The following is a 22,916-nucleotide window of genomic DNA, read 5'->3' as shown; positions in this document are numbered from 1 at the left end:
GTTCATGCATTATTTCTACTCTACATACATGATGTTTTTTCTACATGTTTTTTTCTTTTAATACATCTTCAGTCTGTTGTATGTTTAGTAACATGGGGATATGATTTAGAGCTTGGCTACAATTTGTCCAGCATAATCCGAAAATAATCTTAGAGCAGCTGTAAAGGGATACCGATTTGTTTATTTTGAAACGGTCGTTTTAAAATCTTTGTGATCTCTTCTGTTCTCAAACAATAGATGAGGGGGTTTATCATGGGTGGAAGCAAATTAGACATCACATTAATGAGTATTCGCAAATCAGTGCTGAACTTCACACCAATGTTGCCAAACAAATACAAAAAACACTTGGGTATAAAATAGAGCGCAATTATCATGAGATGAGGACTGCAGGTGGAGAAAGTCTTCATTCTTCCTTGACTACCTGAAATTCGCATAACTGCAATAAAGATGGAGCAGTAAGAAAAAACAATGATAGCAAAGGATCCCATCAGCAATACCAGGGCATAAATGAGGGCTGGAATACTATACAGTGATCTGTCGGTGCATGCGAGTGTAGTAACAGACACATGCTCACAGTAACAGTGTATAATGGTGTTTTCTGCACAGTAAGGGAGAGGGTAAGCACGAATGACTAGCATTAGGGGTCCTGCTAGACTCAATATCCAACAGCCAAGAATCAAAATAAGAATATTTCTATTTGTCATGATGTTGTGATATTGTAGTGGATAACAGATTGCTGCATAGCGATCTATAGCCATTACTGCAAGAACATTTGAAATAACACCACCTAAATAGTGCACAAAGAACATCTGAACAAAACACCCCAAGAATGAAATGGTTCCATCTTGAAACCAATACCTGCTAATTATCTTTGGTAACATTGTGGTGCTGAATAGTACATCACACACAACTAGATTTAAAACAAAGTAATATACAGGCCTATGAAGGCTCTTAGTTATCACAAACAATGTGAAAAAGACACCATTTTCCATCAGTGTAAACAAATAAACAAAGAACAGAAGTGCCGATACAAGGCCATAATAATGAGGCTGAAGTCCAGGAAAGCCGACTATGAAAAAATCCTTTGCAAAGCTGGTGTTTTCCATTGAGATGATGAATATCAGTACAGTCTGTTCATCTTCTATTAGAAAAAAAATGCATTATTTCATAATACAAATAAAGTTTATATACTGTATATTATAATATAATATAACCATAAAAACACATATCAATTGTCATAAATAATGAAAAGAAACAAACCTGTTTCACAGGCTGTAACTACAGTGCATTCTGCTCTTTACCCTGAGATGTGCTGGTCTCAGTTTTTTATATCATGTTAATTGTGAAGACCATGGCCTGATAAACAGATGATGCAGTTACTCTGGGGACTGTGACAAAATCATCAAGTAGCTCATCATGACTTTGAGCATTAACCACAAATTTAGTACTCACTGTTAAAGTGAATGAGGTAAATAAAGTAGACATCTCTTAAATTTTTTTCTCCCAATAATTGATTTATCACTCATAGTTTTTTCCTCAATATCACTGCAATCCCACTTGCTATAATGTTGTACACAAAACATAAAGAAAACATACAATACATTTACATACTAGTTATATCTGTCACCTACGTTCCCCGAAGTAGGGAACAGAGACGTGTTTTAATGACGGTTTGGGAGATCACTAGATGACGGTCAATAAGAGTAAAAAAATGGGCTAATGAATGCCTATGAGTTGGCAGAATGCACCTCCTCCAAGTGCTGGCAATTAATCATTACAAGTTTATAACCAGCATGTGCAGGAGAACGCATCAGACTACAATCGCTGAAGGGGACGAACATTCAGTTATTAGCTGAAGACCCAGCTGATGTGGCAACAGAGATGCACGTTTCTGCTCCTATTTTCGTTCCATCTCTTTACTGGACTTAACAGGAGCGTCGTCTTCTTGTGGAGGGCTCGGCACAGTCAATTGCCAGTGGAACGGGCTGTGGTGGCTGAGTGGATTTTGGAGCTGTGGGTAGGACCACTTGGTGAGGAGCAGCCAGCACGGATTGACCCGACGGGGGAACAGTCATCATAGCCCGTCGAAAGATGACCTGCCCCATCGTGCCCAGCTGTTCTTTCACCGCTGAGGACTCCTGAATAAATTCCTGATAGTGTGACTGAATAGGCCAGCCTGTGATTTCTGCATACTAAGAAAGTGAGATTTGTTTACGGGGAGCATATCTACACGGTTAAGCCAAGGGTGGCGTTCTTGAAACACTCTGTGGTCATCATCTTCTCCTGGGCATTGGAGGCCGACTCGGTGGTCATGAGAGCATAGTATACCACCCTATGGAGCTTATGCATCAGCCTGGGTAGGAACCGCTCTTTTGCAGCTTGGGCAGTGCTTGCGCTGGTACAGTGGTGCAGGGCAGATGCAGCATGGCCTGCTGGTGTGTGGGCTCTGGCCGTGAAATAACCCATATGCCTTGGGCAGGGGTCTCAGCATTCTGAATGCACGTTTTCCAAAGGAAGGAATGCAGACGTGTGTCTAGGACATTTTGAGAAATTGCTAGATGGCTATCAGTAAGAGTAAGAAAACAGGCCAATGAATGCCTATAAACTAGAGCTGGTGCATTAGGTCCCTGTGCAAAATTGACTAATTCTGAAACTATGCTAAATAAGCCAATCAATGAATAGACAAAAATACAGATGACTGCAAGCCGAAGAGGTATATTACACCCCCTATGAGCTTCGAACAGAAACAGAGACAGCCTGAAGGGGAGGACCCTGTACCACCATGCTCTGCCCCCAAACACGCACAGAGAACAGGTATGAACGGGGGCAGAACAAGACATGGGAGAAAGCATCCTTCAGGATTATAGCTGCAACTAATCCGGCAGATGGACGGAATGTGGGATACATTTTTGCATGAGCATTTTGACCAGCATCCTGTGCAGATAACGGTTCACAATGCGCAGATAGGATTGATTATAAGTCACTGCTCTTAGTGTATGAAGAAGTATGGGAAGCATTACACTCTCCATATCAGCTGGAGGGACTGACTCGATTGCATTCTTCGCCAGGAGGACAGCAATCTGTTTAAGCGAGACCACCGTAAAATACACACTCGTAAACTCGAGAGGCTGTATGGCTGTATGTAATCGTGTAGCTGAGTCTGACCATCCGGATGAGCCGATACATTGAGCTGGGCAGCACTAAACAGGCTGATAGCACGAGCAAGTAGCATCACTGGAAACAATCGCTGATGCACCCATTGTGGGGCAGCTTCAGCATTGGGAGTGCTCACTCTATGAAGCGGCGCATACCAAGGAAGAGCTGAAAATAAGAGATTAGCTCTTACGTTCCTCCCAAGATCCTGTAAAGAGGCTGGAGGTGCAAGAGAAAGGAGCCCATCCTCTTACACCCTCGGGGCCTGTGGAAAAGTACACCAAGGTTGAGAGCTGGAAGAAAGCAGTCTTCATAGCCCTGCCATGAAAGTGAGCTTTGTTGACGTGGAGCATATCTACCAGGGTAAGCCATGGGTGACATTCCTGGACCACTGTGTGTCCATCATCTTCCCCTGGACACAGGCGGCTGACTTGGTAGTCATGAGAGCATAGTTGGCCACTGTACAGAGCTAATGCTTCAGCCTAGGGAAGATTTGGTCCTGTGCAGCCAGGGCAGCGCTTGTGCTGGTACTGTGGTGCAGGGCAGATGTTGCATGGCCAGCTGCAGTGTAGGCTCTGGCCGTGAGAGACAAAGGTAACACACATGCCTTGGGCAGGGGTCTTAGCTTACCCCTCCTGGTGGCGGCATCCACCACCTTGGGAATAGCCTTGTATTGGGTGACCATCCCGTCATCGAGGGAGGTGAGGATGAAAGGCCAGGAAGGACAGGCAGAGAAAAACGCCCTCCAAACCTGCATGTGCTCACTCGGTGCTCCAGGAAAGAAAAGTAGACATCTCCTAAAAAAGTTTTCCCAATAAATAATTTATTACTCTATTTTATTCCTCTCAATATCACTGCAAACTCACTTGCTATAATGTTGTATACAAAACATAAATTACATTTGCATCCTAGTTATGCATCCTAGTTATGCCCACATTCCCCGAAGTAAGGAACAGAGACGTGTGTCAACGACACTTTGGGAGATCGCTAAATGACGATCAGTAAAAGTAAGAAAACGGACTTATGAATGCCTATGAGTTGGCAGAGCGCAGCTCCTTCAGGTGCTACTGGAAAGAAAAGGACGAGGGGCTGGGAGGATTTACCTGTAATATCAGCCCCCTCGTCGCACCCTCTTGTTAGTCTCTCAGTGGCACTGGGGCACAAGCCATCTCCAGCTCTACTGCCGAAGCAGCCTTGGAAAGCACCAAGAACCATGACCTCACAATGCACCCTGCAGGATGGTAGTGGGCCCGGACTGTCATATGAACCTGACTGTTTGTCCTCTGATGCCATCTTGGGTGTCTGATCTCTGGTGTCATTAAGCAAAAGCGTGGGAATCCCAGGGAATGGTCTGTCCCAAATACTCGAACCTTGTATGGGGTGCGCTGTGGAGGAGTAGGAGGTCTGTGGGCCTGGAGCGATGGATACGCCTCCACTGTAATCCTCAGTTCTGACCGAGTGCTCACCCCTTTCATGAGGAACAACAGAGGTTGCTCACCCTTTTGTAAGTGCAACCACTTACAAATGTTACCTGTCACTCAGTTAGTAGCTATGCAATCCTTCTAGAATCTTATTGGTGTAATTAAATAATTAATGAGTTTTTATCTCTGCAAACAAGAATTCTACAGTTTTTTTATCCTGACTTTAAATAAAATAGAAAGATGAATGAAACTAAAAACAGCTACTCAGTTGTGCTTAAACCTCCAGATACACCCACAGTAAGAAGGAAGAGAAGACAGGCTTCATTAGCTTTATTGTCCATTAACTTTATTATAAAGATTAACTACACATGGATGGGTGAAGCAGTGGCACAGTAGCTAGTGCTGTTGCCTCCCAGCAAGAAAGTTGCTGGGTCGCTGGTTCGAGCCTCGGCTCAGTTGGTGTTTCTGTGTGGAGTTTGCATGTTCTCCCTGCATTCGCGTGGGTTTCCTCCGGGTGCTCCGGTTTCCCCCACAGTCCAAAGACATGCAGTACAGGTGAATTGGGTAGGCTAAATTGTCCGTACTGTATGAGTGTGTGTGAATGTGTGTGTGGATGTTTCCCAGAGATTGGTTGCAGCTGGAAGGCCATCTGCTGCGTAAAAACATGCTTTATAAGTTGGTGGTTCATTCCGCTGTGGTGACCCCGGATTAATAAAGCGACAAGAAAATGAATGAATGAATACACATGGATTTTTAGACAATTTGTTTTTACTCCTTAAATGCAAATATGCATTACTAAATGAACTTAGTTTTATTAGTGTATTTATTTCTGTGATATGATCAGTGGTGACCAGAATTACATAAAAAATCAGGCAGTGGTATGTATCTTTATATTTATATACAAGTGAAACGGCATAATACAAATATATATTTCTTTTTTGTTATTTTTCAGGGGGCATCAAACCTAAAGTCCAAAGGTTCCCAAATTCTTTTAACTCCAAACTCCTCTTACCTGCAGAGTTCAGATCCAGCCCTGACCAAACTCACCTGTCTGTAAGTACCAAGATGTTTCTGCATCAGTCAGTCTTTCTTTAGCATTTTTAGATGAATCTAACATTATTGTTAAAGCAAGTCCTACACACTGTCACTGGGGCAGTATTTTTTGAACATGTGCTGTACATTTTAGCTATGAATACATCTTTAAAGTACTTTTGTTTATGTCTCATGTATGAATTAGTATTTTTGTTGGTTAAATACAACTGTAAGAAGAGTGTGTGAAACTGTTTATTGTAAAATATAGATTTTCATCTATGTGAATAACTATGTAGACGCACTTTCAACTTGTGGTCAAGTGCTCACAGATTGGCTTTGAAGCTCCAGTATTGCAGATGACTTGCATATAGCATAGAAGCAAAAATATATTACTTGTATAAATTTCAAGCTTAATTAATAAAGCATTTTAGAGTAGCTGTAATGGAAAGCCAATAAGCTTATTTTGAAATGGCCGTTTTAAAATCTTTTTGTCCTCTTCTGTTCTCAAACTATAAATGAGGGGGTTTATCATGGGTGGAAGCTGACTAGACATTATAATAATGATTAATCTCAGATCAGTATCGAACTTTATACCAATGTTGCCAAACAAATAAATTAAACCTTTGGGTAGAAAATGGAGAGCAATTATGATGAGCTGAGGACTGCAGGTGGAGAAAGTCTTCATTCTTCCTTGACTACCTGAAATTCGCATAACTGCTTTAAAGATGGAGCAGTAAGAAAAAGCTATAATTGCAATGGACCACGCCATAACTGCAAGGGCATAAATGAGGGCTGGAATACTATACAGTGATCTATTAGTACATGCGAGTGTAGTAACAGACACATGCTCACAGTAACAGTGTATAATGGTGTTCTCTGCACAGTAAGGGAGAGGGTAAGCACGGATGACTAACATTAAGGCTCCTGCTAAACTCAATAACCAACAGCCAAGAATCAAAATAAGCATATTTCTGTGTGTCATGATGTTGTGATATTGTAGTGGATAACAGATTGCTGCATAGCGATCTATAGCCATTACTGCCAGCACATTTGAAATAACACCACCTAAATAGTGCACAAAGAACATCTGAACAAAACACCCCAAGAATGAAATGGTTCCATCTTGAAACCAATACCTGCTAATTATCTTTGGTAATGTTGTGGTGCTGAGTAGTACATCACACACAACTAGATTAATAATGAAGTAATATACAGGCCTATGAAGGCTCTTAGTTATCACAAACAATGTAAAAAATACACCATTTTCCATCAGTGTAAACAAATAAACAAAGAACAGAAGTGCCGATACAAGGCCATAATAGTGAGGCTGAAGTCCAGGAAAACCGACTATGAAAAAATCCTTTACAAAGCTGGTGTTTCCCACTGACATGATGAATATCAGTACAGTCTGTTCATCTTCTGTTTGACACAAAAAAACATTATTTTACAGTACAATACAAAAAGGTTTTTGTATACAGTATAACCTTGTATAAGAATACACTATAACTATAATAAAACACCTGAAGAATAAAGAGAAACAAACCTGTCACACCTGTTTCACAGGCTGTAACTACAGTGCATTCTGCTCTTTACCCTGAGATGTGCTGGTCTGTTTTTTTACAACTATCATGTAAGTTGTGAAGACCGTGGCCTAAAATACAGATGATGCAGTTACTCCGGGGACTGTGACAAAATCATCGTTTAGCTCATCACTTTGATTAACAAGTTAAACAGTTACCGTTAAAGTGAAGGAGGATGTAAAATAGACAAAAACTCTTAAATAAGTTTTTCCAAAAATGACAATTCTGTCTTTATTAATTCTTTTTAACATCAGTGCACACCTACTTGGCATAAAGGTTGTATACAGAGCATAAAGAAATGTTTCTGAAGACTTTTCACTCCTTTCTTTTCAATAAAAAACTTTCTTCAAAAAACTAAACTAAGTTTATACATTATTGAAGGTACAACAGTTTTCAGTCAAGAGCAGTGAGTGATTTCTTTGTTTTTTCTTGTTTGATTAACATTAAAACAGACAGCAGGGATAAGATGTTTTCTCTTTAATACACCACACAGATTCAGTACACTGAAAAAGTTACAGGAGGTGCAATAGGATGGGATGCAAATGCAGAAATGCAGAGCACAATTTCCACTTGGTTGGACATTACTTTTAATTATTTGATCATTGCCATTAAAATGCATTGAAAAGCCAGAATGCCAGAAATCCATTGAATGAAACAAGCATTAGTCAAACTTTAACATTGTTACTGTATATTGTCAGTTTCTATATGAACCAAACAAGCATGTGCCAAACTGTGGGTGTAGAATAGGACAATTACATTTTTTTTTTCGAGATTGTATACTATAACAATAATTATTTACAGTGGCTGATTCTGTCAAACACCAAAACCTAAATCTAAACACACCATAATGAATTCATTGATAATCTTTAGAACTGACACAGAACACATGTAAAAGCATTATGTTTTGTGTTTAGATGGTTGAAAAGAGAAAGTTGAGAGCTCACATGTGGGACTAGATAATTTAGTTACTGTTATTTACTGACATTGCAGCAGATGTATCTAATATTGAATAAAGGTGCCATCACACCTCACTATTTACACCATTGCCTTTCGTTATTGCTTATATAAATGCAGGGAATTGGAAAGACTTGTGCAGTGCTGTTTTTTAGTTCACTGTGACCCAAATTTCAAGTTTGGTAAACTTTGGCCTGCAAATTTGCATCACTTAATGATGTGTGTCTGTAGGACTGCAGTAGAGCATGTTGCATATTTTTACATTTTCCACATATAGATCTTGGGATGTGAACCTACACTTGTCTCATAGTTTGGTTACAATTATCATGTCAATCGATTAGGTTCATTTTGATATCTTGGTGCATACTTGTGCATTGACAACGCTTTCTATCCACAATGTTTTTATTTTACTTCACAACACAATAATTCAATTTTGCCTTTCAAACCCATTACATAACTTATCATCATTACAATGTTATTAGCACTGTAAGTAGAAGTAGAAACAGCCCTTCAAAAGACTTACATCTGTAATATTGACATTCAGATTAGTTCAAGAACTACTAAAATATGTTATTATATATTTTGTAATATATTATCTCAGTTGAGCACCTTATGACAGTAGCAAACATTTGGCCACCTTGTTAATGAAACAGATTACATCACAGCAGCTGTAAAGAATTACCTATTTGTTTCTTTTGAAAAATGTTGTCTTAGTACTTTTTTTACCTCTTCTGTTCTCAAACAATAGATAATGGGGTTAATCAATGGAGGCAGCACACTATACATCATAATCATGATTATTCGCAAATCCGTACTAAACTTTAAACCAATGTTGCTTGATAAATAATTAAAAACCCTGGGTATAAAATAGAGAGCAATTATGATGAGCTGAGGACTACAGGTGGAGAAAGTCTTCATTCTTCCTTGACTACCAGAAATTCTCATAACTGCTATAAAGATGGAGCAGTAAGAGAAAATAATAACAGCAAAGGGCACTAGAAGTATTAAAAAGGCATAAATGAGGGCTGGAATACTATACAGCGATCTGTCAGTGCATGCTAGTGTTGTGATGGAGACATGATCACAGTAACAGTGTATAATGCTGTTATCTGCACAGTAAGGGAGAGGGTAAGCACGGATGACCAGTGCCAAAGGCCCCAAAAAACTCAAAATCCAAGGGCTCAGAATCAGGATGAGCACATTTCTGTTTGTCATGATGCTGTGATACTGAAGAGGGTAACATATTGCTGTGTAGCGATCTATAGCCATTACTGCCAGAACAACTGAACAGGCACTGCCCAAAAAATGCACAAAGAACATCTGAACAAAACAACCCAAGAATGAAATAGTTCCATCTTGAAACCAATACCTGCTAATTATCTTTGGTAATGTTGTGGTGCTGAATAGTACGTCACTCGCAACTAAATTAATAATGAAGTAATATACAGGCTTGTGGAGGCTCTTAGTTATTACAAACAAGGTAAAAAACACAGCATTTCCTATTAATGTAAACAAATAAACAAAGAACAGAAGTGCAGATACAAGGCCATAATAATGAGGCTGAAGTCCAGGAAAGCCGACTATGACAAAATCCTTTGCAAAGCTGGTGTTTCCCACTGACATGATGAATAATATTTTTTGAGAAATCTTAGTCGTCTTTCTGTATGCATAAAATACAGCATTTTAATGATCACAATAAAGTTAAAAAACACAATGTAACTATGAAAATAGTAATAGCTGGATAACAAATTGTATTGAAAAATGCAGAGAAAATATACCTGCCAAACCAGTAGTAGTTTCACAGACTACTGCAAAAGTTCATTCTGCCCCTTACCGTGAGATGTGCTTGTCTTAGTCTGTTTTTATCTTACATGCACATTGTTAAAACCTTATTGCTTGACAAACAGATGACGCAGTTGCTCTAGGGACTGTTTTAAAAGTAGCATGTAGTTTTTAACCTCCAAAACGTCACATTAAGTCACTGAAATTAATATTAAGTACACATTTTTAAAGTAAGAACATATATTAATCTTTTAATTTTTAAAATGTTGTTCTCGCCTCAAAATAGGGATTTCCATTGGAACAACAGAAAAAGGAATACATTAATTTCCTTCAACCTAGTTCTTTTATTCATCAGAGGTTGCCACATCGTAATGAACTGCCAACTTATGCAGCATATGTTTTACACAGCACTGAACATGCAGACTCTACACAGAAATGCCAACTGACCCAGCGGGCACTTGAACCAGCAACCTTTTTTCTGTGAGGTAAAAGTGCTAACCACTAAGCCACCGTGTCGTCAGAAAAGGGATAGTAATTACTAATAGGATAATCCATCTAGCATTGCTACCTTTTACACTAATAAAAACAGAAAAAGATATATACACCTAAAGGTTCATGAGATGCACCTTCAATAGACAAAGTCAAGATTCACCTGGGAGCAATTTACCTATTCAGAGCAAATTGAGAAAATAGTGTGATGGAAATGCATAAAAAAATGCATTATGACATAATATTATGACAGTTTCAACCATTTTGCTTGTAAAGACTTATGCTATAAACTAATGACAGACAGACAGACAGACAGACAGACAGACAGACAGACAGACAGACAGACAGACAGACAGACAGACAGACAGACAGACAGAGAGATAGATAGATAGATAGATAGATAGATAGATAGATAGATAGATAGATAGATAGATAGATAGATAGATAGATAGATAGATAGATAGATAGATAGATAGATAGATAGATAGATAGATAGATAGATAGATAGATAGATAGATAGATAGATAGATAGATAGATAGATAGATAGATAGATAGATAGATAGATAGATAGATAGATAGATAGATAGATAGATAGATAGATAGATAGATAGATAGATAGATAGATAGATAGATAGATAGATAGATAGATAGATAGATAGATAGATAGATAGATAGATAGATAGATAGATAGATAGATAGATAGATAGATAGATAGATAGATAGATAGATAGATAGATAGATAGATAGATAGATAGATAGATAGATAGATAGATAGATAGATAGATAGATAGATAGATAGATAGATAGATAGATAGATAGATAGATAGATAGATAGATAGATAGATAGATAGATAGATAGATAGATAGATAGATAGATAGATAGATAGATAGATAGATAGATAGATAGATAGATAGATAGATAGATAGATAGATAGATAGATAGATAGATAGATAGATAGATAGATAGATAGATAGATAGATAGATAGATAGATAGATAGATAGATAGATAGATAGATAGATAGATAGATAGATAGATAGATAGATAGATAGATAGATAGATAGATAGATAGATAGATAGATAGATAGATAGATAGATAGATAGATAGATAGATAGATAGATAGATAGATAGATAGATAGATAGATAGATAGATAGATAGATAGATAGATAGAATCATTTATAGTGGCTACTGTACTTCTGTCAAACACCAAAACTCAACCTAAACACATCATAGTTAATTCATAAGGCTTAGACCAGGGGTCCGTTCTTCGTACGTGGATTACTCAGTTAGCTGGATTTGGATATTGATGATTTGTCTCGATTCAGGATCGCTTCGTTCTTTAAAGCTGATCCGAGAATTGTTGTCATAGCAACAGTTCTGCTAGGTCAAACCTGATCGGGAGCAGGTTCAATTCATATAAACAGGATTAGATCGGCTCAGTTCAAAGATAATACAGAAAGTATGTTCCGAATTCTGATATTTTCTTACAGTAGTAGCTACACTTGGGAAAATGGTAAATATTTTTTAACTATATATATAAAGTTATAGTTATTAATAAAATAAATAAAGTTATACATATTAATAAAACTTATGCAATCTGCACCCTCGAAATGAAAGTACAAAGACTGCCACCTGGTGGTGGAAAGAGAAAACTTATTGATATGAACTTTTTAGATCGCTTTAGTACAAATTGTGTATAATAGAAATGCACAATATGTGACTTTTTTTAAAAATCAATAATACATTTATGTAGTCATGAACATGTTTTGACAGTTAATAGCCTATGCCAGTGATTTGATGCTTCACAAAAGTTGCAGACGCCTTACCAATCTCAAAATGCTTTTGTAAACAACCAGTTATTCTTTACACCGATTAAAAAACGGCTTCTATAATAAAGAAAATATTTTCAAAATGTAGAACTAAATACATTGATTTGCATTGAAATACATGATGAATACACCTGACACATGAAAGTGTAAAGCCTGCAGCTCACAACAAATGTGGAAGGTTATTGCGTGTCATATTTAACAAGCCGTTTACTGCTAATTTGATGTAATTTTGCTCACATGGATAATTGAATATTAATCAGATGATGTCATTACGCTGCTATGCCGTCAGCCAATCGTTGCATTGCTGATCATGGTTTCGAGTATTGATTAGGGATGTAACGGTATCAGAATTTCACGGTTCGGTAATACCTCGGTATGAATGTCACGATACGGTATTTATTGAATCATTTACAGGAAAAAAAAACTTTTGAAAATACTCCAAAAAAGTGCCAAAAGTGTCAATGACATACAAATTAGCCATCTATCTGTAAGCTTTGAAACACTAACTTCAATTTTAATAACAAAAAATTATTAAACCATGTAAAAAAAATAAAGTTTCAATTTAGTATTGTTGAAAACTCACCACATTCAACATTTAATCACTCACTCACTTAGATAGAGATGGGTTTAAAGGAAAATTATCATATAAATATAATCTGGTAAAAGCTGGTATCTCTGGGTATTTACAATGTCCCCTGCAACAGAAAAAAACCCTCTCATTTGGGACTGAGGTTTCTGGGACAAGAGAGATATGACTTGGCCCATGTTGACAGCAGTGGGGTAACGTTGTGCATTGTCTTTCCCCCACTTGAGAAGACAAACCATGAGTGAGATAGAGATCTCTTTGCGGTACAAATCAATGTCTGCATCAATCTGAACAGTGTGCTGTGTTTCTGCTGTCCCCATGACTGCTATTAGTCGTATTCCCCAACTCGCAGGCACGTGCACACATAGGGCTCAACCTGTGCAGTGCGCATGCCCTTTTTAGTCTTGGATAGAAAATGCCCTTCCAAAACGATCAAAAGTGCCCCCGCGACGAGACACAACCTCCGTCCAATCCAGCCCTTCAGTAGGCGCGCGACAACACCTCTCTTGAATATGCGCGCTCAACCCCCCCTCGGCGCTTTACAATACGCGCGCCACAACACAGCTGATCAGAACGCGCGCGACAGCACCGCTATTCAGCACGCGCGCGGCGACAACACCCGCTTTAGGTTCGATCATTTCCATCTTTTTTTCATCTCCGCTACTAGCAGCACACTCCATTTCCGCATTACTGGATCTGTAGCGACAACAGACCGCAAAGGATTATGGCCACGCCGGGGCTGATGGGAAATGTAGTTTCAGCTACGTCCCGTTCGCTTCATTCGCCTGAGCAAATTTTCTCAGAAGACCTATAGTTTTACCGAGTCATGCGACCTCGGTAATATCGAAAAAAAATTAATATTGCGGTATGACGGTATTTACAATACCGTTACATCCCTAGTATTGATAGATCTGTCCTTCACAACACACGCAGCGATCTCAGATCAGTTTATCCAGACATTCTAATCTGATTCGCGAACTTGTTTGAAGAACCAAATTAACGAGAGATCAGTTATCAAGATGAAAAGATCCAGGATATGCCAAATCATCTTAGATCATTTAAGCGAGGTACGAAGAACGGACCCCAGTGTAAAAAAATATTAGGACACATGATGCCATATATAATTTTTAGAACTGATACAGTATGAGTAAAAGCATTATGATATGTTTGTGTTTACATGCTTGAAAAGAGCATGTAAGCTCTCATGTGGGAGCTCTCATGTGGGAGCAGATAATTTTAATTACTGTTCATGCATGATTTTATTTAATTTTTTTATTTGTTTACATGAAATACCTTTGCTTCTGTTTTTACTGATATTGCAGCAGATGTGTCAAATATTGAATAAAGGTGTGATCACACTGCACTTTTCACTCCATTGACTTCCATTAATGCTCCTATAAAGGCAGGGCATAGAAAAAACTTGTGCATTACTGTTTTTTAGTTCACTGTGACCCAAATTTCAAGTTTGGTGAACTTTGACCTGCAAATTTGCCTCACTCAATGATGTGTGCCTGTAGGACTGTGACCTTGCAGTAGATTATGTTGCATACTTTTACGTTTTGGACATGTTATACACAGTACTTGTATACAATTTTTTTTTTTTTAGAAATGACACTGCAGTGTGTGACATAACTATTGCATGCAGAATCTCAATTAATGGTCTGCCACCTTTAAAAGACACCATCTAATGATGATTGCATATTGCATCATTTTTAATTTGGGGTAAACTAACCTTTTAAAAGTGTGCAAGCTACAGTGATAATCAATGACATATTGTGCAAAGAGGTTAGAAATGACTGGCATTTGTCTAAAACAATACAAAAATATTTGTGGTATTATTCTTGGTGAGAATACGGCTGAACACTAGGCAAAGAAAAGATATATTGTACAGACAGACTATGAATGTTTTTCTAAATATAACAATATGATATTTGAACATACGTCACCAAAATATGTATGCATCAACCACATGCATATTTGTATGCATGAGTGTACTTTAAAAAAAGCCACACATAATTGTGCATGTAGGCTACAATTAAAAGAATAAAGTTTACTTTGGGATTTAGAGGGGTCAAACAAATAATTTAGAAGAGTTTTAGAACAGTGGTCTTCAATTCCAGTCTTTGCACCCCTCTGCTTTGCACATTTTGTACATTTCTCATATTGGGCCTCTTAAATGCTTATTGTGCCATGTGAAGTGGATAATCTCTCGCGATTCCAGTTTGAACAGAGCATATGTTTTATTCAAATGGCATTGTAGTTTAGAATATGTAAATAGACTTTCAGAGATATAGTGCATCACGTTTCATATGTTTCTGGTGTCTTCTTTGTGTGAAGGTTTCATGATAATGCACTGTAACTTGGAATATGTAATGCATTTAATGAATAGTGTACCTGGAACCACAGGTTTAGATTTTTTTAAATGATACAACTGATGTCTTTGTACATCAACTATATCACCAATTAAACATGCATAAAAATGATGGGAGTGAAAAGTGTACTTTATCAAGTCCTTCATTCTGAAGTGTAATTGGAAGTGTTTGTCTCAAAACGACCACATTCAAAATGAGCATTACAAGCTACAAACATCAGTATTCAAAGAGCTCATCTTAAATCATTACATTCATACCCAAGACATAATTTACTATTATTAAACTATTGAATGTCAACACTGTAAAAAAAATCTATGATCAGCTAGTCTTTACAGTATATGTTTTCGGTCATTGTAACTTACTAAACTATTAATCATGTTCTTAACTTCATTTTTTAAGTTTGCATAACACAAGTTTAATGGACTCATAAGGTTAATTTGATTTAACTTAATTATTTAAGGCATGTTTAAAGTGTACAGTAAGCTATTAGCCCATGTGTGTAAAAGGGGAAAGTTAAAATAAAATTCTAAAAACCAGAAAACTTACAGTACATTTGTGTTCTTGACATTCAGTCCAGTCCAACAATTACTTAAGTCTGTTGGTTATTTTATAACATATTATTTCTGGTGAGCACCTTATGACAATAGCATATGTTTGGCCATCCCATTAAATAAAACAGATCACATCAAAGCAGCTGTAAAGGATTACCTATTTGTTTGTTTTTAAATTGTTGTCTTAGTACTTTTTTTACCTCTTCTGTTCTCAAACAATAGATAATGGGGTTAATCAATGGAGGCAGCACACTATACATCATAATCATGATTAATCGCAAATCCGTACTAAACTTTAAACCAATGTTGCTAGATAAAAAATTTAAAATCCTGGGTATAAAATAGAGAGCAATTATGATGAGCTGAGGACTACAGGTGGAAAAAGTCTTCATTCTTCCTTGACTACCTGAAATTCTCATAACTGCTATAAAGATGGAGCAGTAAGAGAAAATAATAACAGCAAAGGGCACTAGAAGTATTAAAAAGGCATAAATGAGGGCTGGAATACTATACAGTGATCTGTCAGTGCATGCTAGTGTTGTGATGGAGACATGATCACAGTAACAGTGTATAATGCTGTTATCTGCACAGTAAGGGAGAGGGTAAGCACGGATGACCAGTGCCAAAGGCCCCCAAAAACTCAATATCCAAGGGCTCAGAATCAGGATGAGCACATTTCTGTTTGTCATGATGCTGTGATACTGAAGAGGGTAACATATTGCTGTGTAGCGATCTATAGCCATTACTGCAAGAACAACTGAACATACACTGCCAAACAAATGCACAAAGAACATCTGAACAAAACAACCCAAGAATGAAATGGTTCCATCTTGAAACCAATACCTGCTAATAATTTTTGTTAACGTTGCAGTGCTAAATAGCACGTCACTCACAACTAGATTAATAATAAAGTAATATACAGGCTTGTGAAGGCTCTTAGTTATTACAAACAAGGTAAAAAACACAGCATTTCCTATTAATGTAAACACATAAACAAAGAACAGAAGTGCAGATACAAGGCCATAATAATGAGGCTGAAGTCCAGGAAAGCCGACTATGACAAAATCCTTTACAAAGCTGGTGTTTTCCACTGGCATGATGAGTATTAGTCGTTTAAGAAATCTCTGTCCTCTTTCTGTGTGTATAAAATACAGCATTTTAATTATGTTACAATATTTACTTAAACACAATGTTACTATGAAAATAGTAATAGCTGGATAACAAATTGTATTGAAAAATGCAGAGAAAAATACCTGCCAAAGTTGTTTCACAGACTACTGCAAAAGTTCATTCTGCCTCTTAGCCTGAGATGTGCTTGTCTCATTCTGTTTATATCTGACATGCACATAGTAAATACCTCATTGCTTGACAAACAGATGACGCAGTTGCTCCAGGGACTGTTTCAAAATTAGCATATAGCTTTAACTTACAAAACATTACATTATGTCATTGAATTAATATCAAGTGCACATTTTTTAAGTAAGCATGTTAATCTTTTAATTTAAAAGAGTTGTTCTCACTTCAAAAAGGTTTAAATGAACCTAATGCACAAGCAACGAAGCAAAAAAAGAAATTGTAATTGCTAAACTCCATCCAAAATTACTCAATTACTTCAATAATATGAAAAACATCATATAGGTTTGAACAACTTGAATGGGAGAGCTATCCCTAAATCCAACTAGATTTATTCATAAGTCTGTATTCACATTTTTGTGTAAAATAAATGATTATGTGAAATAATTAAGTTGGAATAATGTGTATCTTTCTTTTTTGTAAATATAGTTTACTTGAATAGTTTTTATACAGTGAAGCATTAAAATGTTTTAATTATTAAGAAAAAGTCAAAAGATATACAATGCTCAGCATATATAAGTAAACCCCTCACAAATCTATATTTTAAATTCATATTTTTAATAGAAAGCTATACAATATTGTATTTGTGTATATACATTAGATTAGTGAGTACTGAAGCCAAATAACAAAATAACTTACAATAACGGTCCAAAAACTAGGACACCCAAATTTATGTTATAGAAAAATATAAAATACAAATTAAAAAAGAAAAAATCAAGAGAAGCAAAAAAAAAAAAAAAACAATAATAAATAAATAAAAAAATTAGTTGAAATCATTTAGGTTTTTTTTGCTTGAATTTAATTGTATTCTTTCAATTTTTAAATATGTTTGATGACTAAAATATAATTTTTTTAAATAAATGTATCTGTTTATTAAAGCAGTTTCATCAAATGCACCAAAATACATGCCTATATTAACTAAAATATTAAAATGTTTTAGATAAATAGATTTTATAATAGATAAAAATATTCATTTCCATAATGGGGCGTACTCGATCATGCTAAGCACTGTATCTCCTCAGTTTCTAATAAATCTTTTTGTAGAACAAGTAATATTATTCTATATAAATATATATGTATAAATATTATTATCTTAATTGCTCATTCGATATGCTGCATGAATTCCAAAGAATACTATTTTAGCATTTATAATATATGACTTCTAAAAGCATTTATGAAGATACTGAGGATATGTCAACTTTTGTTAGATTAAACTTGACATTCGTTGAGATTTTAAGTCTTTTAACTAAGCATTCCTTTACATCTTTTGTCCTTAAGCAATAAATGAGAGGGTTGAACATGGGTGGAAACAGACTATACATCATAATAATGGCTAATCGCAAATCAGTGCTGAAGTAGATGCCGATATTGCTTGATAAATAAATAAAACACCTGGGTAGAAAATAGAGAGCAATTATGATGAGCTGAGGACTGCAGGTGGAGAAAGTCTTCAGTCTTGCTTGAGTGCTTGATATACGCAGAACTGCCAAAATGATGGCACAATAAGAGAAAACTATAAAGGCCAGGGGAGTAAGCAACGCAACCATAGCAAGAACAAAAGCTGGAATACTATATGGTGCACGATTGGTGCATGCAAGCGATGTTATAGAAATGTGATCACAGTAACATTGTATAATGGTGTTTTCTGCGCAGTATGGGAGAGGGTAAGCTCTTATTACCATCATTAAAGGGGTTACATTTGCTATAACCCATGAAATGAGACAAAGATAGAAAATGTTCCACTTTGTGACTATATTGGGATATCTTAAGGGATTACAAATGGCTACATACCTATCAAAGGCCATTATTGCCAGGATAAAAGCATTGACTGTACCAAAATAATGCACAAAATACATTTGAATGAAGCAACCCATAAATGAAATACTACCATCTTGAAACAAATACCTAGCAATAATTTTTGGCAGGGTAGTAGTGCTAAATAATATATCGCTTGCAACTAAGTTTAAGATGACATAATACATAGGTTTATGGAGGCTTTTTTCCAGACTAAAAAGTATTAGAAATGTTCCATTCCCTGCTAAGATACACACAAAGACAAAAAGCATCAGAGCAGCCACTGAGTCAAAGTATCCCTTTTGAAGCCCAGGAAAACCAACGATAAAAAATTCCTTAACAAAGCTGATGTTCCCGGCTGACATGATGAGATGAGGGCTAGATAAAAAAAAGATGAAGGATTAGATTAACAGAAATTGAATGGCTTTGGATGAAATAAGAGACATCACAAATTACAACATTTGTTTGCAGAATCATAACACAAGATAAACTATTAAATTGTATCTCATCATTTTAAAAAATACAGTAAATGATACAGATTATTTCATTATAATCATATGAAGAATATTAACACAAGCTTACGATCTGGAACACAGGTTTACTTACAATATGTGTCTTTGTACTCTATTTAATTGTGCGCCAGTCTAAAATATTTAAAGCACATAAATGTTTTTTTTTTCTCTCAGCAAGGCGGGGAATTCTGTGGTTGGTCGATGATGTTGACCATACACTTCAAGAATTTCTTATAGGTTGCTAATCAGTTACCCATGGTAAATTTATTTACCTATGCTTTTATGCTAATTAAAAACTCTTAACTCTTGATCAAATTTTACCGCTTAAAGTTATGATTTTTCAGGACTACTTTGACTCTTTACATATGTTAAAGCTTCAAGTCACAGACAACATCACATAACAATGGGCTTTTACAAGTGTATTTTAACTTCAGTTAATTATATAGCATACCTGTATATGCGTCTAATACAAAAATACATTACATTAAATAACTTTAGTCTGTTTCTGAGTTGTTGTTTTTTTACTGATAATGAGCCAGCACATGTCCTATTTTATACACCCAAATCACTACAACATTTCCAGTTACATATTTGCTTTACCAATGAACATATATCTGAATAAAGCCACTGAAGTGGAAATGTAAAATGATAAACATGCAAAGAATACTACTCATTTATTTTAACTACAATCCTCAATATAAACTCTTAATTTGCTGCATAGTAATAGTTATTAAGGTTATTAATAGTTATAAGTTGTTAGTTGTTGGGTTTAGGTATTGGGTAGGATAGGATGAGAATTAGATCATGCAGAACATGTGCTTGTTAATTACTAATAAAAAGTCAATATCTTATAATAGGCAGGTAATAAGCAACTAGTTAATAGTGAAAATTGGTCTATAAAATATATAGTCTTGTATCTATGTTGTCTGTGCTGTATGTACTGTACATGTATGCTGTATTCGACAATAGGTAGTATTTTAGTATGCACTATGATGGCCAAATTATGTTCATGTGCTGTCACTTATTGGGGTGAGCCTATAACAAGGTCTGCTGTAGTCAATCCTGGCTGTCGACTTGAGACTGGATCAACAAAAATGTTTAAATTGGGCCTTAGATGCTGCCTTGCTGAAAAGCATCCAATGTCATTGTTGAAATGTTCAGTCATACCACAAGATGGCGCCATGAATTCTTAAAGTTAACAGTCCAAGTCAGCTTTATTGTCAATTCTGCCACATGTACAAACATACATAGAATTGAAAGGATGTACGTTTCTCTCTGACCCTATGTTCATACAGATTAGGGTTGTGCGATATTGGAATAATCTGATAATTAGATTTTTTTTCTGGAACATATATTGTGATATGAATATAGTTTTGCCAGAGGGTTTGAATAGCCTTAGTTGAGAAAAAAATTATCATTTTAGATTGATTGTGATTATTTTGTAGGGTGCACATCTGCGTAAATATAATAAAGAAATTACAAGCATATATACAAGTACAAGAAAGCAAAGATAATGTGAAATAAACAGTACCTTGTAGTTTTCTTGCAAGTCTAGCACTAAGCAGGTTAAATTTTAATAAGCTAATGTAAAATAACACTATATATTCTTTATTGTATACATAATTAAATACTGATCATAAGAGTCAGATCATAGTATCTAAGGGAGGGAGTGAGTCGGAGCAGTTCCAGGAGAATGAACTCTTTTAGTCTGTTGGTCTTGGCCTGGACACTTCACAGTCTCCTACTTGAAGAAATTATGTCCCTCAATGCAGACAGATTTCCGGATGAGATGATAGCAGTACATATCTTCTAATGTAATGTGTATTTATATAGCACATTTATTGTGTATGGCCATACACCCAACAGTCATGAAGGGGTCTCTCTACACCACCATCAGTGTGCATCATCCACTTGGATGATGCAACGGCAGCCATAGGACAACAGCGCCAATGCGCTCACCACACACCAGCTATAAGTGGAGTGGAGAGACAGTGATAGAGCCAAATTGGGTGGATGGGGATGTTTGGGAGGCCATGATCTAAAGGGCTGATAGAGAGAGGGACTTTGGCCAGGACACCAGGTTTACACCACTACTCCCTATGAGAAGTGCCATGGGATTTTTTGATGACCACAGAGAGTCAGGACCTCATCTGAAGGATGGCGAGTACTGACAGTGAGGTGTCCCTTTCACTTTTTACTGGGCCATTAGGACTCACACAGACCACAGGTTGAGCGCCCCCTGCTGGCCCCTCTAACACCACTTCCAACAGCAACCTAGTTTTCCCATGTGGTCTCCCATCCAGGTACTGACCAGGCTCAGCCCTGCTTAGCTTCAGTGAGTAACCAGTCTTGGGCTGCAGGGTGATTGCACCATTAAATCTGTTCCAAAATTGGTCTGTTGTCATTTATTGATCAAAAGATTATTTAAACTTTAAACTTTTTAATGTCAAAATGTGCATATCGAACAAGAAATTACATTGGTTCATTAATTCTTAATCATATGGAGAACCACTTTAAGAGCTCAACAGCACCTTTGACAAATGTAGACTTTTAAAATTTATTTTACTCCACTCTCGTTTGATTTGCGTTGTGTGGGAACTTACTTCAATGTCAACAACTGTTTTGAATTACCTTTATGCCTTCTAAAATCAAAATGTTCTGGACCTGAATATTTTCTTGGGGGGCCAGCGAAAACAGGAAATACAATGCATTTTATTATATATTTTTAATAATTTCCCTAACTAAACAAATTGACTGATATGGAGTTAGAGAACATTGAAATGACTGTTTAAATTTTAAGGTCCTTGGTATGTCAAACTATTTTATTGACAAAGCATTTTAATCTGGTACAGCCATATAGCCATAAATGTATAAATAAATAAATAAATAAATATATAAATATATATATATATATATATATATATATATATATATATATATATATATATATATATATATATATATATATATATATATATATATATATATATATATATATAAAATGCTTTGAAAAATTTGTATTGTGAAAATTGTTATACAAATACTATATCCTAAATTTGACTTCACTTTAATGGCTGGCTCACTTTGTGTTAGTGAGTGTTATAATTGAAACGTTAAACAATTTGTTATGCAAATGCTGAAAGTCCTGCACGTTTGGGTTGGCTATGAGTTGGAAACTATTCTGGTGTCTGACAGCAATTACATTATAATTAATCACCTATATCTTAATCATCTTTCCACTGGGATTATTTAGACGTCTCTAAGTCCCAAACGGCTTAATCAGTTAATAATTTAGCCCATTTGGGAGGATTAACAACTGCTGAGACCTGTATCTCTAAGGCTTATTAATTATTAACATATCATTATTATTTAGCTTTAGCTAAAATCGCAGTTAACAGTTAACAGTTAGCAGTATTTTCGTGGAGGGTTAAAGCAGGCCCTAATTGGCAAGACAGGCCTCTGTCCTTCTGTCTGTCTGTTTTTTTCCACTCCCTCTTCTTGTTTAT

General features: G+C 36.2%; 5 protein-coding genes across 5 annotated transcripts; all 5 read right to left on the bottom strand.

Moving 5' to 3' along the window:
* Positions 1 to 1,294, bottom strand: or30bt4 (odorant receptor, family 30, subfamily BT, member 4). Its single transcript, NM_203469.1, is given in 2 exon segments — positions 1 to 1,141; positions 1,261 to 1,294. A coding segment is annotated over 1 exon segment (957 nt). The 5' UTR covers positions 1,107 to 1,141; positions 1,261 to 1,294; the 3' UTR covers positions 1 to 149.
* A 4,739-nt stretch (positions 1,295 to 6,033) lies between these two features.
* Positions 6,034 to 6,996, bottom strand: or30bt5 (odorant receptor, family 30, subfamily BT, member 5). Its single transcript, NM_001128379.1, has one exon. The coding sequence runs from the start codon at positions 6,994 to 6,996 to the stop codon at positions 6,034 to 6,036; it is 963 nt and encodes a 320-aa protein (NP_001121851.1).
* A 652-nt stretch (positions 6,997 to 7,648) lies between these two features.
* On the bottom strand, positions 7,649 to 9,803 carry or30bt2 (odorant receptor family 30, subfamily BT, member 2). Its single transcript, NM_001039623.2, is given in 1 exon segment — positions 7,649 to 9,803. A coding segment is annotated over 1 exon segment (945 nt). The 5' UTR covers positions 9,764 to 9,803; the 3' UTR covers positions 7,649 to 8,818.
* A 6,045-nt stretch (positions 9,804 to 15,848) lies between these two features.
* or30bt3 (odorant receptor family 30, subfamily BT, member 3) lies at positions 15,849 to 16,893 on the bottom strand. The gene has a single exon (NM_131753.2). The coding sequence runs from the start codon at positions 16,846 to 16,848 to the stop codon at positions 15,886 to 15,888; it is 963 nt and encodes a 320-aa protein (NP_571828.2). The 5' UTR covers positions 16,849 to 16,893; the 3' UTR covers positions 15,849 to 15,885.
* Positions 16,894 to 17,228: 335 nt separating this feature from the next.
* On the bottom strand, positions 17,229 to 19,276 carry or30bt1 (odorant receptor family 30, subfamily BT, member 1). The gene is given in 1 exon segment (NM_131588.1): positions 17,229 to 19,276. A coding segment is annotated over 1 exon segment (987 nt). The 5' UTR covers positions 19,264 to 19,276; the 3' UTR covers positions 17,229 to 18,276.
* Between the last annotated feature and the right edge of the window lie 3,640 nt (positions 19,277 to 22,916).

This window comes from Danio rerio, chromosome 15 (assembly GCF_052040795.2).
Source record: "Danio rerio strain M-AB ecotype USA chromosome 15, GRCz13ab, whole genome shotgun sequence".
NCBI lineage: Eukaryota > Metazoa > Chordata > Actinopteri > Cypriniformes > Danionidae > Danio > Danio rerio.
The sequence above is the reverse complement of the archived record's forward strand: the minus strand, read 5'-3'. Positions and strand labels throughout refer to the sequence as shown.